This window comes from Paroedura picta, chromosome 4, assembly GCF_049243985.1.
Source record: "Paroedura picta isolate Pp20150507F chromosome 4, Ppicta_v3.0, whole genome shotgun sequence".
Classification (NCBI taxonomy): Eukaryota; Metazoa; Chordata; class Lepidosauria; order Squamata; family Gekkonidae; genus Paroedura; species Paroedura picta.
In genome coordinates this window covers 37,752,974-37,769,636 of record NC_135372.1, presented here as the reverse complement: position 1 = coordinate 37,769,636, position 16,663 = coordinate 37,752,974, and the positions used below count along the sequence as shown (strand labels likewise).

Sequence of the window (16,663 nt, the reverse complement as noted above, 5' to 3'; positions counted from 1 at the left end):
TAGCTAGCAGCTCACCAGGGTCATAGCATAAGCATATGCATAGTCTGCGAGCAGAATTCCAGATTAAAAGGAAAAGCGCTCAGCTCATGGCTCAATGGCAGCTACAAGCTCAAAGTAATTGCTGAGTTGTCACAGGATTAAGGCCATGCAGGTGGCTGGTTACTGTACAGCAGCTTGAAAAATGCTGGGGAAGTGTGGAAACAAATGCAACTAAAGGCTGACCTGCCTTGAACATCTGGCCTTCTGGATCAGATCTATGTTTTGACTGATTTCTGGTCTTCTCGCCTAGGGACTTGGCATGACTATGCTTTCTGGAAACTTTCCTGGCTCTTTTTACTTGTCAGCCGGATAAGGAAGATGCAGCTCGGCTCTGGCACCTGGCCAGCTATTTCACCTGAGAGTTTGCCCTCACCTTGATAGTCCAGGCTAGCTTGATCCCAACAGATTTCAGAAGCTAAGCAGCGTCAGCCCAGTTAGTATTTGGATGGAAGACCACCAAGGAAGGTCACTACCCAGGGACAGGCAATGACAAGCCACCCCTGAAGGTCTCTTGCTTTGAAGAACTCTCCGGGATCACAATAAGTCAGCTGCGACTTGACAGCACTTTCCACTACCACAGCTGTACTTTGCCATGTGCATTGCAATACTCCTTCTACAACTTCTGTGCATCACGTCCCCATTTCAGCCTCTAGCCCAGAGGTAGTCAACCTGTGGTCCTCCAGATGTTCATGGACTTCAATTCCCACGAGCCCCTGCCAGCATTTGCTGGCAGGGGCTCGTGGGAATTGTAGTCCATGAACATCTGGAGGCCCAAAGGTTGACTACCCCTGCTCTAACCAATTTGAAGGCGAGACAAAGCCCACACCATCAAGTGCTTGGTTGGTCTCTTGCAGCAGCAAGGGCAGCCGCAGAGACATGCCTCTGAGATGGGGCTGGCCACACTCCCTGCATGCAGTCTTCCTAGTGTGATTGTCAGGCCATTCTCTGCAGACTACACGGCAAGAAACTGTGGCTTCTTAGGAGTTCTTCAATGAGAGGTCAGTCAGAGCACATTAGTACCCCTGCAATGCACAGTTGCAAGAGAATATGGTAGCTGGGAGGCAGGTTCTCTGGAAGATTTCAGAAACAGCAGATGTTCAAAGAAAATTTAATATAAAGGACCTTCAGTACCTGGGAAACTGGAGCAGCCGAGTCCAAAGGAGCGGTTGGTGTCTTCCTAGAAAGTTCTGCCTCCTTGTTAGGCTTGGATCGGAACCACCGGAACCAGCCAAAACCAGAGGCCTGCAAGAATACTGAGCATTGGGTGAAGCAAATATTTGTTCTTAAATTTTTAATGGGTGACAATGAATGGTATAGAAAACCAAAAGACACAGAAATCTACACAAAACATTCCTTGATGCTTGATCTTGGCTCAACTATTTAAGCCCGAAGAAAGGTAGTAAATTATTTATGGTTGAATTGTACACCATGAAATTCAGGTGGATGAAATCTGTGGACCTACAATAATCCCAGCCATCTGGGAGCTAAATTAAATCCTCTCTGTGGCTCCCAACCTAAGAAGGCATGAAGAAAAATAACTATGCTGGACTTGAAATGTCCCTCTCTTTAGGAAGCCTCACCTTTGCTTGCTCTTGGTCAGCATCCTCTACTTCTGGCTTCTCTGAAATGGCTTCCTCCACTGTATCTTCTGAGGATTGTGAGGTATCCTCAACCATAGATATACTTGAACTCTCAGAGATGGACCGGAACCGGGTACTTGGTGTATTCTGGTATCAAAAATACAACATGGACATCAGAGAGGCAAAGGGTAACCCCAGTCCACCTCAATAACCAGTCGAGCAGGTATTATTTGTAGGTTTGTTCTCTAGCCATATCCATGAGGCTCAGGATAGGTTACACCTTTCCTGAACGACATTCATATCCAGGTAAAGCCAATGTGGCAGATTTGGCCAATACAGCAATGTGCCTTTAGGACCGTTTATGCACTGAGAACTTCACTGCCCCATCTCCCGTGCAGGAGCACAGATCAGGGGCGGATGAGATGCACCAGGCCAAATGCTCCCCCATGTGGGTGCAGGAAGAGGTGGGGCAACCTGCCATGACTAAAACTCCAGCCTGCAGCCTGGCATGAAACCTCCAGTGCATAAACGGTCATTGTCAGGCTTTCTCAACCAGGGTTTTGTGTAACCCTGGGGTTTCTTGATTGTCCTGGAAGGGTTTCTTAAATGAGTGGAAGTTAATTAATTGTTATATATTTTAATTGGTTAAATATTTATTGGGTGATATGACCATATATGGTCATGTCGACCCACCCAATGGTCAATGATGGGCCTGGAGGGGGTGGGAAGGGGAGGGGCCCCAGGTGGGTGTGTCCACAGCTATGCTTCCCAACCATGTTCTGCACAATCACACCACTTCTGGGGTCTCTCAAAGCCTGAAGAATGTTTCAGGAGTTTCTCAATGATAAAAAAGTTGAGAAAGTCTGCTTTAGGTCCCTCCAAATCCCAGCAAGGCAATGTTCTGCTACTGCACACTCGCAGGCTTTTTCTATGTGGTTGGACACATGTTGTACAATATTAATTTTTTTAAATTTATATTTGAATAGCTATTCTGCCCTATTTCTACAGGTTTAAGATGGATCACAGTACAAGTCACATTACATATAAAATTCTAGAAATACAAAACAGAAATCAAGATTAATCTAAATTAAGACTTAAAACATCATAAAATTACTAATATTAACATTGCACATGGGGATTGTTTAGCATATGGGGGAAAGATGGGGTCATAGTAACACAAGTCTCACTGGGAGGTATAGTTCAGCAGGTCCAGGCAGAAAGGTTGGAGGATTTAGGTGTCTCTTCAGGCCTCAACCACAGGCCTCGGGGAATAACTCCACCTTACAAGCCTTGTGAAACTGTCTACAGTAGCCTCCATAAGGCCTGAAGCCACTCTGAAGGACTTGTAGAACAAATTTTTTTTTGCTTCTCCATGTGATTTCTTTGTGGGGGTCTTAAAGGACCGTGATTCCCAATGGATTTTATTTTTCACATTTTTCTCCTGGGTATCTCGATTCGGTTGTTTTTGGAATTATCTGGTGTTCACAATATTGTTTTGGCCTAGTTACATGGGAGAAAGGTGGACTTGCAAATGCTTTAAATAAACTATAATGCACGTCATGGCAAGATTCCCACAAGGAATCTTTCCGTTTCACTGGCGGAGAAAGCTTAAGGATGAGAAACGGTGACCTGTCCAAGGTTACCTAGAAAGTTTATGGCAGAGAAAGAAGTCGAATCAAGATACCCACATCCAATTTGATGGTAGAACCACTATATTTCATATATATTTTTGTGAGCCACTTGTAGACTCCATCAAAAAGGCAGGATACAAATTAAACCAAGAAATAAATGATTCAATATGCCACAGCATTGACAAAAAGCTTAAGATGAAGAAAAGCTGGGGGGTTTCTGCTCCACTTTTTACTACTTGAAGGAATCTCAAAGCGGCTTCTGATCACCTACCCACCCTCTCCCCACAACTGGCACCCTGTGAGGTAGGTGAGGCTGAGAGAGCTATGAGAGAACTGTACCTAGCTCCAGCAGGCTGCATATGGAGGAGCGGGGAATCAAAACCAGTTCTTCAGATTAAAGGCCACCACTCTTAACCACTATATCAAACTCACTTTTTAAAGGACCCATTAGCTTGTGTGCCAAGCGGGACGAAAGAAGGAGCCTCCTAGCAGGATTACTTGGTAGTAAGTCCTATTTTATTCAGTGGGACGTCATATCAGGAAAATGTTGAAGCCATAGTCAATTGGAACAAAAAGTTCTGACTTCCCCTCCTTCATAATATACAAGAACGGGGGAGGGGGGAGTTGTGGATTCACAGTGAGGGCAGTAGTGGTTAGCAGTAAGAGCAGCAGCTTCTAATCTGGCAAGCCGGGTTCCATTCCCTGCTCCTCCACATGCAGCCAGCTGGGTGACCTTGGGCTCATCACAGCCCTGATAGTGCTGTTCTCACAGAGCAGTCCTATCAGAGCAGTCCTATCAGAGCTCTCTCAGCCTCACCTCCCTCACAGGGTGTCTGTTGCGGGGAGAGGAAGGGAAGGCGATTGTAAGCTGCTTTGAGAGTCCTTTTGGCAGTGACAAGCAGGGTATGAAAACCAACTCTTATTTTTCTTAGATCTTGCCAGCAGCTAGAGGAGGACCCAGCAAGGCAGCAGAGGCTGCAGGAGGTCACTCCACACGCTTTGCCTGAGACAGATGCTCCTGTGAAAGGAGAAGGCGTGCTCCTTCAAAATAGAGGTCATTTGCCAATTTTAATCCTTTTTGGAGATTTTTGTGCAAACCTGGGACACTAGATGTAACAAACCACAAAAGGATGGAACAGCCACCATTTAACTGGTTTCTGGTTTATTTATAAAGGAATTTATATTGTACACCTTTATCCAAAGGTCCCAGGGTGGGTCACAACTGCAGAATAAAATAATCTAAAAGAAATTAAAACATTTTAAAACACAATCCCCCACCCTCCCTCCCTCCTTCCCACTCTCCCTGGTAGGACAGCACACAGAGGAAACTAGATTTTAAAGGCCTGAGGGGGAGAGATGTGTTTTCACCAGGCACTGAAAACCATATAATGTAGGTGCCTGGCGAATCACCAGAGGGAGGCTGTCCCAAGGGCTGGGAGCCACCACAGAAAAGGTCCTACCACATTACTGCTTCTCAAGCCTCTGAGAGAGGCAGAACTACCAGAAAGCCCTCTCCTCGAGATCTCAGTGCTCAGGCAGGTCTGGATGGGAGAAGACAGTCCTCCACATAACCATGGCTCAAACCATTTAGGGCTTCATATATGGTTGCCAAAATGAAATTTATAGGGAGTCTCCAATCTGACATCTGTACCCTTCTGATTATGCTGCTTACACCAGGGGTAGTCAGCCAGTGGTCCTCCCGATGTTCATGGACTACAATTCCCATGAGCCCCTGCCAGCATTTGCTGGCAGGGACTCATGGGAATTGTAGTCCATGAACATCGGGAGGACCACAGGTTGACTACCCTTGGCTTACACCATCATTCTTCTCTCTCACCTGGTTTTCCATCCAGTTCTGTCCATTGCCAGTGTGGTCCCCGGCACCAGATTCCTGAGCATCTCCTACACAACAGAACAAAACAGGCCTCATGACATTGTCTAAGATTTTGAATTCAGTGTGGCAGCTCTTCTCGTGAGAGTTAAGAACGGGGCCAGCTCACCACCCAGGCTGCCCCCTCTGCCAAACTTGTAGGCTCCCAAGAGGGCCAGCCGATACTGATTGCCAAGCCAAATTCCTGACAATTAGATCTGCACAAACCCTGCCATCGCCACATTTCCACCTGGGAATGGATGACTGCAAACATGGGTGCAATCAGTTCCACCCGATATCCAGAACCTGATAAATACCAATGAGCAGCCCACAGGATTTGACTTGCCACGGAAAATATGGAAGGCGGCTCATGGAATACTAACAGGCCTTGGCAGTTGTGCAGACCTGTGGTTTAAGGGGGGCAAAATACCAGGTCCCAAAGGTGATTGTGGTGCAGCCTGCCAAACTATTTCCCATCTGCCCCAGGTGTCTGAGTGTCGTACTTTCCAGGGAGATGTGATGGTGCTCTTTGTGCTGTCCCCAGCTGCAATGGAGTGGATTGAAAACTCAGATCAGTCTTTCTCAATCAGAGTTTCATGAAACCCTGGGGTATCTTGATGGCCCTGGAAGGGTTTCCCGAATGAGTGGGAGTTAATTAATTTTCTATATATTTTTAAAATTTGCTAAACATTAAGTGGGTGATATGACCATATATGGTCATGTTAATCCCCCACAAAATGGACAATAATGGCACATATTCTGCACAATCGCACCACTTCTGGGGTTTCTCAAACCCTGAAAAAAGTTTCAGGGGTTTCTCAATGGTAAAAAAGTTGAGACGAGCTGAATTAGATATTGCTATTTCAGGGGATTGCTCAATCAGTCTGCATAGCCATTGTACCTAGTAGGCTACATATTTTATACTATTATAGGCTTCCTGTGTATAACTCTGCCATGTGACAAATAAATAAATAAATCCCCTTCAGGGAGAAGGTGTCAGGCATGATTTATACCCGCCATCAGGAACTCGTCCTAGTCAGCTGCAGAATCTCCTACGAGGGACTGTGGGCAGACATGCTCTCTCTCTTTGCTTGTGAGGCTTCCATTCAGAGCCAGCAGGAACACACACACAGCGACACATTTGTGCTGCCGCGGGGGTTGACTTCCTCCTGTGTCAGTCACACACTTTGGGTGGCAAAATGAAAAGAGCCTATTCCCCGAAAAGAAACTTCTGCTAGATCAGACCAAACATCCATCAAGATCACCTCCCTCGGGGGACAATCACCAGATGTTCCCCAACAAGCCCACAACCAGGACACGAAGGGAATAGCTGTACATGCCGTTGACCCTCAAGAACTGGCATTGGGAGGTATACTGCTTCTGGACGTGCAGGATCCATCTGACTCTTGTAAGTTCTCTACTACCTCCCCTTGTTTCCTTGTAAAATCCCCTAAACTAGTCCCCTAACCTGACCTGGATCGCCCAAGCTACCCTGATCTCACCAGATCTCAGAAGCTATGCAGGGTCAGCCCTGATTAGTACTTGGATGGGAGACTGCCAAGCAAGTTGAAGGTCGCTTTGCAGAGGTTGGCAATGGCCAACCAACCTCTGAATGTCTCTTGTTTTGAAATCCCCACAGGGCTCTGTAAGTCTGCTGCACACACAATGACACACACAACAAAAAGCTAGATGCTGTGACTTTGCAACTTGTGGCCATGAATACCATAAGCCGAAGGAGTCTCTACCCGAAGGAGTCTCAAAGCAGCTTACAATCGTCTTCCCTTTCCTCTCCCTACAACAGATACCCTGTGAGGGAGGTGAGTCTGAGAGAGCCCTGATATTACTGAAGAAGAAGAGTTGGTTCTTATATGCCACGTTTCTCTACCCGAAGGAGTCTCAAAGCGGCTTACATGGCATCTTGTGGCCATGAATACCATAAGCCGAAGGAGTCTCTACCCGAAGGAGTCTCAAAGCAGCTTACAATCATCTTCCCTTTCCTCTCCCCAGAACAGGCACCCTGTGAGGGAGGTGAGGCTGAGAGAGCCCTGATATTACTGCTCGGTCAGCTTTATCAGTACTGTGGCGATCCCAAGGTAACCCAGCTGGTTGCATGTGGAGGAGCATGGAACCAAACCTGGCTCGCCACTACACCAAGGCCACAGACCCCCTTCAGAGCTCCCCGGGAAACCCCAGGGGTCCCCAAAACCTTGGTTGGGAATCCCTGCCACAAGCTAACATGTGGTTGAGTGACTTAGAAATAGTCTCAGTGCTATCAAAGCATTGAGCTGGAATGTTGCTAAACAGTACATTCAGGGCGGCCAAATATGTTCATCCAGCACATCATTAACTTGTAGAACTCAATGCCACAGGATGTATTAAGAGCCACTAGTGTTGGTGGCTTTGAAAGGGACTTCTACAGAATTCATGGTCGAGAGCCCTATCCATCGTCATTGGCCATGATAGCTAATATACCTCCGAGTTCCAGGTACAGAGGCTGGGGGCAGAAACACGTGGAGGTCTGGGCCTCTGTGCCCTTGCTTGTGGGTCCTCTGGGGATCTATGGCTGGCCACTGTATGAAATAAGATGGGGGGATTAATGGACCATCCGTCTGATCTAACAGGACTCTTGCAATGTCGTTATGCTGCCACTCCCAAAGAGTGCTGACCTGTTTCCACTGAGGCTGGAAGAGCTAACCACAAGCTCACACCGTCAGGCACATAGTCTCTCTGCCAATCGGCCAGATGCAGCGCAATGTATTCTGCTCAAAGCATCTTGCCTTCTTTTAACCAGAGGGATTTAAAAAAACAGGGTTCCGAGAAGCCACATCGCCATCTGCTGGCAGTTACAGTGGGATTATTAGCTTCTTCCTTCACGGTCACATTATGGGGCTTTTAATAACTGGTTGTTGGTGGTAGAAAGTTCCGTCAAGTCACAAGTGGGTTAAAGATACCCCATAAGGTTTTCAGAGTTGGTTTGCCATTGCCTGCCTCCCCATCACAAACCTGGTGAGCCTTGAAGGAATCCCATCCACGTTCGCTTCCAAGAATTGACAAGATCAGGGCTTAATATCATATATGTATAGAAATTAAGCAGCTAAAGCTCTTCCCAATGCTTTGTCTCCAGTGCCTGTAAAAGTGTTGCTTCTTTCATTTCATAGAATCACAGAATCATAGAGTTGGAAGGGACCTCCTGGGTCATCTAGTCCAACCCCCTGCACTATGCAGGACACTCACATCCCTATCGCTCATCCACTGTAACCTGCCACCCCCTTAAGCCTTCACAGAATCAGTCTCTCCGTCAGATGGCTATCCAGCCTGTTTAAAAATCTCCAAAGATGGAGAACCCACCACCTCCTGAGGAAGCCTGTTCCACTGAGAAACCGCTCTTACTGTCAGGAACTTCTTCCGGATGTTTAGACGGAATTTCTTTTGAATTAATTTCATCCCATTGGTTCTGGTCTGTCCCTCTGGGGCAAGAGAGAACAACTCTGCTCCATCCTCTATATGGCACCCTTTTAAATACTTGGAAGATTTCTGCAGAGCACACTGCTACTAAAGCCCCGAAGTGAAGTCGGCTAAAACAACAGCATCCTAAAGGAAAGAAATAGTGACACTTTCCACATACATCCGGCCATTCAGTTCAGCCGAATGCATTCCCAGAAGCCACAGAGTGTTCACAAATACCTTTTATTCTTCCTCCAGAGGCACTCCCTTTAAGGCTGCCATTCTATGCACATTTCCACTAAGCTCCAAGCAGGCCTGCATAAAACTCAAGGCCGTACATTTCCAGAAGTAAGAAATGCTATTGACGTGGTACGAATGGTGCTGAAGGGGGCTGAATGGTTAGCGAAGGCAGCTTAATAGCAATTCCACAAGGACTGGAGGACCGAGGGGGGAAATAAAGGCGTCCAAACAAGGATCCTTTGTCCAGCGTGAGAGTTCGTCTCTGTAGTGCGCGTTCAATAGGGGGAAATTGCTAGGAAGCAGATTCAGTCCTTTAGCATAATGGAACACTTTGTGCATTTCTGAATTCAACATCGTGTTTTATTCCCTCTCCGCGATAAAAGGCAGATTCTGCCCTTTTGTGTCTGGCAAGAAAAGGCCTTGAGTAAAATGGAGATGCATAAGCACTTTAGGGGCTGTGTGAAGCTTTCCACTCCTCAGACTGGCACATGCTCCTCCTTTCCCCTTCCCTGAAGGGCTTTAAAGTAGATAGCTGCAGCACCCTCACAAGGGCAGCCCTTAGAAGGGTCCAGATTTCATCACCATCTTTTACTTCCAGGTCTGGAAGGACATGCGAAAACACACACAGCATAGGGTAGCAGGCATGTAAATCAGCTTCCTAAGAGTATTCATTTTAATTACAAAATAAAACAAGGTTCCACCCTTATGGTTTGGAAGATACACTTGTATATGTACATGTACAAGAACATCGACTTGGTGTATTTACTTATCGTATGGTGTATGTGCAGCGTAGCCAGGAGATCCTGGGATTGCCTGGAAGCCAGGCAAGTGACGTTCAGAGGTAGCTTGCCATTGCCTGCCCCCATGTCATGACCCTGACAGACTGTCATCTCTCTATCTCTCTGTCTGTCTATCTATCTATATCTATCTACCTATCTACCTACCTACCTACCACCCATTCATCTACCACCCACCCACCCTCCAGCAGTCCATCCGTCCGTCCATCCGTCCATCCATCACCCACCCACCCACCCACCCACCCTCTATCTGTCTGTCTGTCTGTCTAGTTTGGTCTGGTCTGGTCTGCCCTCTCCATCCATCTATCTATCTACCTCCCACCATCCATCCATCCATCCATCCATCCACCCACCTACCTACCTACCTACCTACCTCCCACCCTCCATCCATCCATCCATCCATCCATCCATCGTATGGTGTGTGTAGGGTAGCCAGGAGGTCCATGCTAATAAACCTGCATCTGACACACAACAGCTCTTAAACAGTGCAGAACAGAAGGGTGCCAGTCCTTTCAAAAATCCTTTGTAGATAAAAGTAAAACCCTACAGGACTCGAAACATGCACAGATTTTATTAAATAAAAATGGATCTCTTTCCCCAGTCTAGCTTGCATTAATAATAGTCCCAACTGACACACAGTGAACTAAAAGATCTCTGCTGAACATTACTTGTTCATGGTGACCAGAGAACCTGCTGCAATGGCAAGTTGGACCCAGCTGCCTTTAATGGGCTATCCTTTCACAGATAACTGTTACTGTCCCTCTGGCACAGGAGATGAGGATAGGATGACTTCTTCTCCCACCTGTTTGGTTCCAGGTGTTGTCTACCTTCTTCTCTCCTCTGTCACAGAGGGGGCAGAAAAAGGAGCAAAGAACCAAACTTGGGAGGATGGGGAGAAGACCCAACTACTTCATCCCCCCACTGCATCGAGGAACTTTTAGCTAAATGAATGCTTTCCTGATAGAGACCAGGTAGCTCTAAGCACCACACCATCTGCCCCAGATTATTGTGAGAATCCTCTTTACCTGATAGCTGATGCTGATGTGAGGAGAGGTCATCAGGAAATCCACCTGGAGTATATAAGGAAGCTTGACTAATCCCTGATGGATCATTCTCCATACTGTCAATAGTGGTATTTACATGATAGTCAGATCTCGGATGGAAATGCAGTCTCTGGTCCAAGTCAGGCTGGTACAGCACTGTGTGTGCAAGTGGCAGGTGATCAGAGGAAGGTTGCCTGAGATCCTCCAAAACGCCTGGATTCTGTACATGCTCAGAATGTGGAGCCATACCTAAGGTTTGGTGGAGAAAATGAGTATTATGTCCAATTTGCAGATCAGGATGCTCAGAGTGAGATTTAATCACCCAAAACCAAGGTCAGCAGGTATATCCATGAATGTCTTGGGGTGGGAACCCTTGCCCAAGCTCATCACTCTTATTCTCACACCCCGATCAGACTTGTGCAATTTCAAGGTGCTCTGCTCACCAATAAATCCCATTTAAATCAATGGGATGCTCACAATGTGTATATGCGGACAGTGGTCATAACTGATAAAAGAAAAGAAGAGCTGGTTTTTATATCCCACTTTTCACTAAGTTAAAGAGTCTCAAAGTTGCTTATAATCACCTTCCCTTCCTCTCCTCACAACAGACACCTTGTGAGGTAGGTGGCGCTGAGAGCTCTGAGGGAACTGTGACTGGCCCAAAGTCACCCAAGTAGGCTTCATATGGAGGAAGGGTAGAGAATCAAACCCAGTTCTCAACCACTACACCACTCTGACTCTCACAGCATAGTAATTGGTAGTACCATTCACACAAAACATACTCCCCAGCCTACAGGAAGGTGTCCAGCAGGGTAAGAGGTTTGAGAGGGTTTTTTCTACATGGGAAAACGGAGAACCTGCAAGAAGTAGATCCTGAAGCATAGCAAATTAGAGAGGAAGCAGAGAGTTATTAGACATTCTGTGAACTCATTCTGAGAACTTCTACACACAGGGCCTTTAGCTAGAAGTACCCAAACTCTGGACTTCACATGCATTGCCTCAGCAATAACAGCCTGATGCTGTGGGGGTAGGGTGTAAAAGCAGGTTGCCACGTGGCCTGGAGGACCAACGTCCTGTCCCTGGAATAGAGGCTTCATGTGTAGAAATGGGTCGCTGAAGCTTTCCACAGCATGGAAGAAGATGACTTAATCTGCTAAAGAATATCCCATTAAGCCTCAATGAAAGGGACAGGACATGTTTTATCCAGGCCTGTTGGCAACCTTCTGGGAAAAGAAAGCCTTCTGAGATTCCAGTTACTCCTAAGCTTTGAAGTCCGGGTGACTTTGTCACAAGTCCTTATTTCTCTGCTACTGTGATGAGTTCCTTAGACGTGTGAGAGACAAATTAAATTTTAAAAACATATATGAACCCTGACCCTAAGAGCCAGCATAGTGTTGTGGTTAAAAACCGCTGCCTAAACTGGAGAATCAGAATTGATTCCCTCCCTCCTTCACATGCAGCCAGCTGGGTAACCTTGGCACAGTCATAGTTCTCTTAGAGCTGTTCTCGAAGAGTGGCTCTCTTAGAGCTCTCTTAGCCTCCCACCCCCTCACAGGGTGTCTGTTGTGGGGAGAGGAAGGAAAAGGTGTTTGTAAGCTGCTCAGAGACTCCTTCGGCTAGTGAAAAGCAGGGAATAAAAGCCATCTTTTCCTTATTCTTCTTCATTTCCACTATATTTTTTTCTGTCTTCAACCATGCATTGAAATGTAGGAACCATGGATGTAAATTGTCTTCGCATCTAATAGGCATCGAAATGCAGATGTTAACAACTGTCATCAATTGGATAGAAGTCTGCTACCCTTTGGTTTCAGTAGACTGTGCATTTGCACACATGTCATATGTATTTGTGCATATATGTTATATTCACATGCAACTCCCTGCCTAGTTTGTGCTAGATTTCATCTAGCCGTGGACAAATTCCTACTGCCCTGGGAAAGTAAATCACAGATGATCAGACAGAAGACGTGTTGGAGAAAACCGCACACAGCAGTAGAAATGCAATATCAATCATGGAAATCAACTATGCTGCATTAGCATCCCTTTTCTACATCAATGGCACAAGCCAGCTCAAGACCTGCTCGCTTCTTAACCTGATGGTGGACGGCCCCTCCCGAATTTGAGGATGACATGGCAAGTCAGGGCCTAGCAACAACAGCAAAAAAGGAGGGGGGGCTCAGACAATATGTTTGGGTACAGTGTCATGACAAGAACCTGGAAATCTGGGCCAAGCAGGTAACATGCCTCTGAACATCAGAGCCTTTCATTAACACTGCTCACGCATTTGGGAGGGGGTGGGGAGAGATTATACTGCAATCAATTCAGTAAACAAGCTCTTATTCTAATCAGCAATATCAACAGCTATTAAACAAGGACGCATGAATGGGATAATAAAAGAAAAGCAGGCCCAAACGACACAATACATGATTGATGAGTTGGGGCCAAATAATGACTCACTCCCTGCAGCCACACTGTGGCAGCTGTGGGGAAAAATCAGTGGCAGCCTGATTGCACTTGGAACTGGGGCACTGGGAGGGGGGGGATCCCTCCCAAGCTGCACCACTTTCACCAAGCTGAAATGGCTCCAGAAGGGAGTTATGTATATAACTTTGGAGCTGCACGTGGGGCATTCTGAGCATGTGAAGCCCTAGAGTTATGCAAATACCCCCCTGCCAGAGCCAAATGGTATATGTGTGTGGGGGGAGAGTATGGGGTAGTTTGTCTTCTTAGGCTTGAATTCTGTTTCCCACAGAGGGCAACCTCTGGAAACTCACACGCTGAGCATAAGCAATACTTACTGTTGTTTGGGCATCTGCCACTAAAAAAGTATACAGCACCTGAACACGGAGGATCCATTTTGGTGGAAGAACAAATAGTTTTTGATAGCTTTATGCAATAGAAATAGATGCGAGAGACTTACTGGCATCCATTTCAAAGCTAGGATTTAGAAAAAAAACCTCTGCTGGCATATAGATTTCTATCAGTGGAACACAGATTCTCCACTTTTCCTCTCTTACTGGAGTCCTGAATGCCCCAAATGCCACTTCCAGCTGCCCCCGGGCAGGGGGGCAGAACCGCACAGGAGGGAAGAGTTGAAGGTCTGCCACAGAACAGGGAAATGGGCAAAAAAAAAAACACCCAAACCCTGAACCCTCCCTTGAGCATGCAGAACAGATCAGTGGAATCCAACCCCAGACATTTTCTTTTAACACAAAGCAACTGGGAACGGAGAGTACTGTATCAGGATCTTACACTGTGGAAACTCGCACCAATAGATCTTGAAAGGCAAGTTAAAAGAGTCCAGCTAGAAGGACCTTTGGTCTGACTAAGGCTGCAGTACTTTGCACACTTACCTGAGAGCATTTCCCAGTGAATTCGCTGAGGATTGTGCATGTAAAATGCCGTCAGGGCAAATTATAGCAACCCCCATAAGGTTTTCAAGGCAAGAGACAAGCCGGTGGTTGACCATTGCATGCCTCTGCACAGCAACTCTGTGCAGCAAAAGATTTGGAGCAGAAGCAAACTCTTGATTTGGTGGTCTGCCACCCAAGCACCAACCGGAACTGACCCTGGCTTTGCTTTCATGATCTAATGAGACTGGGTCAGCCTGAGCCATCCAGGGCCTTTTCTGCACACAATAGATAATGCACTTTCAATACACTTTAGAAGTAGATTTTCCTGTTCTGCACAGGTATGTCCAGCTGCCAAAGCACATTGAAAGTGCATTATCCTAGGTGTGCGGAATGGGCCCAGGTCACTGAAGCAGAATAACCGTACACAGAATTTTGCTGCAAATATTTGGCAGCTTCTCAGTGAAGCCAGATTGTGCCTAGCAGCCCTACTGGAAAGGACTCATGTAGTCAGATTCCTTGCACTTTAGGAGGAGAAAGATTAAGGCTTTGAGAGGCAGCCAAAGACTAATCCCTTTTTAACACAATGCGATCCACCTGCGGACTGAAATCTATTTCTGCCTACGGAAAAGTAAGGCCTCCAGAGTCCCATGGGACTTCTTCCTAGGGAAGTGTGTATAGGACTGCGGCAAAGCCATTCAGTGGAAATTCTCTTTGACGTCATCGGAGGTACCTGGGAACACTGCCTTCTGTTAACAAAATACCATTTGGGCACCTTTGTTCTTTTACCTGATATTGATCCACTGTTGCTTGCAAGATCTGGCTGGGTGGAAGGAGAACCAGGGAGAATTCCTTCCTCCTTAAATCAACCGATAAATGAGGGAAGGGGAAAAAAATCAAGTTATAAAAATCCTGCAGCCAGGCAGAGTAGCCTGCAAAGCAAGCTGATGAAATTCATACCTGGTGTGAACCCACAGATCAGGCTATGGAATCGTCACCCTTAAGACACGGTGGGACATGTCCGGCTGTCCAAGTTAGAATAGGGACAATCAGGGTGCAGCCAGCTTTGTCCTGATTGGCCCTACCCCTGCGGCTCCCGTCCTCTGGCCCTGGACTCTAGCCTCTTTGCTCTCAGACGTGTCAGTGCTTGGAGCCAGCAGCAGGTGAGAGGGCCCTGGGCAAAGGGTCGAACTGGAGGGCTTGGTAACGAGGGCCTCTTGGCCTGCTTGGCTGGGCCTGCTGACGAGGGCCTCCCGGCCTCCTGACTGTCTGCTAAGGAGCTCTGTCTCGGCCCTGCTAATGAGCTGCCCAGCCCCCGCCCGCCCCACGATTTGGCTGCGAGCTGCGGCCCAAGGCCATCTTAAGCTGCCTGGTCAGGGGAGGGGACTCTTTCAGGGTCTGTTCTTAGGAACGGGCTTTGAAGCTAGTCAAAGAATAAAGAACAATGGAAGCTTGAAGACTCCATACAAGTCTACTCTGTACTCTGTCAAGGTGGGAATGTCTCTGTGCCAAAGTGTGGTGTGTGCAAACAGTTCATCCTTTCTCAACCTTTTTATCATTGAGAAACCCCTGAAACGTCCTTCATGCTTCAAGAAACCCCAGAAGTGATGTCAGCAGGCCACACCTTCATGCCACACCCCTGGAAGTCATGTGTCCTCAGAGGTGACATCACAAAGACACTCCCACCAGATGAGAATCAGCAGTCCAGCAGGGATTTTGTTTGGCCGGGGCCTCTTCCCTTCCCACCCTCTCGAGGCCCATTGTTGGCCATTGGGGGGGGGGGCAGGTCGACATGACCATAGATGGTCATATCATGATACATTTTTCAAACATTTAAAAATATATAAAACATGAATTAACTCTCGCTCAATCGGAGAAACCCTTCCAGGGCTGTCAGGACACCCCAGGGTTTCACGAAACCCTGAAACGGTTGCTGGGCATTTTATTTACTTCTCCAGGGTGAGGTGTAATGCATCACATTCCTGTCATATCTGGGAGTCTTCCAGGGGATGGACTGGAACTAGGAAGCCAAACACAGGCAAAACACTTCTTAGTTCCCGTCGATCCCCTGGGAGAATCCCAGATAAGACAGGAACGTGATGCGCTCCACCTCACCCAGCAGAAGTAATTAAAATGCCCAGCAATTGTTTCAAGACAGAGACACAAATGTAGCCCACAAAACCAGAATTCTTACCTGGCTCCGTTGACGCAGGGCTCGGAGCTGTAGGAGCCAATCTGGTTCTAAAGAGGCATCTTGTTCGGGTCTCTCCACCAGCCGTGGGTCTGAGAGCTTCAGCCGCTCGGCCAGCTGTGCCATTGGGAGAAGAAAAATGGCGGGAATTAATTTCTGGTGTGCAAAGTGACCTTGAGAGCTCATTACACTATGGAGCAAAAGAAAGGTCTGAAAAACAAGGAGGTGGAAGGAAGAGAGACGGCACTCATGTCTAGCTCTAGCAAAAACCATTAATGCCACAGATACTGTGAGGACTTGCTTATGTCTCTACGGCAGCCTTTCTCAACTTTTTTACCATTGAGAAACCCCTGAAACATTCCTCAGGTTTCGAGAATATGGTTGGGAAGCAGAGCTGTGGACACACCCACCCGAGGAACCTCCCCTTCCCACCCTCTCCTGGCCCATCACTGGCCGGGGGAGGGGGGGGGGAGGCAGATTG

General features: G+C 47.2%; 1 protein-coding gene across 12 annotated transcripts in view; it reads right to left on the bottom strand.

Moving 5' to 3' along the window:
- Window positions 1-16,663, bottom strand: part of SEC16B (SEC16 homolog B, endoplasmic reticulum export factor) — a 78,637-nt gene that overhangs the window by 14,037 nt on the left and 47,937 nt on the right. For 10 of the 12 annotated variants that reach the window (XM_077332492.1, XM_077332488.1, XM_077332489.1 and 7 more), the window contains 6 exons: window positions 16,186-16,299; window positions 14,781-14,850; window positions 10,627-10,893; window positions 5,088-5,152; window positions 1,620-1,766; window positions 1,171-1,281 (listed from right to left, as the gene is read on the bottom strand). In XM_077332492.1, the coding sequence (XP_077188607.1) occupies window positions 1,171-1,281; window positions 1,620-1,766; window positions 5,088-5,152; window positions 10,627-10,893; window positions 14,781-14,850; window positions 16,186-16,299 (774 nt within the window). Of the gene's footprint in view, window positions 1-1,170; window positions 1,293-1,619; window positions 1,767-5,087; window positions 5,153-10,626; window positions 10,894-14,780; window positions 14,851-16,185; window positions 16,300-16,663 lie in introns of all 12 variants that reach the window. The other 2 variants (XR_013230038.1, XR_013230039.1) reach the window with 1 other exon arrangement.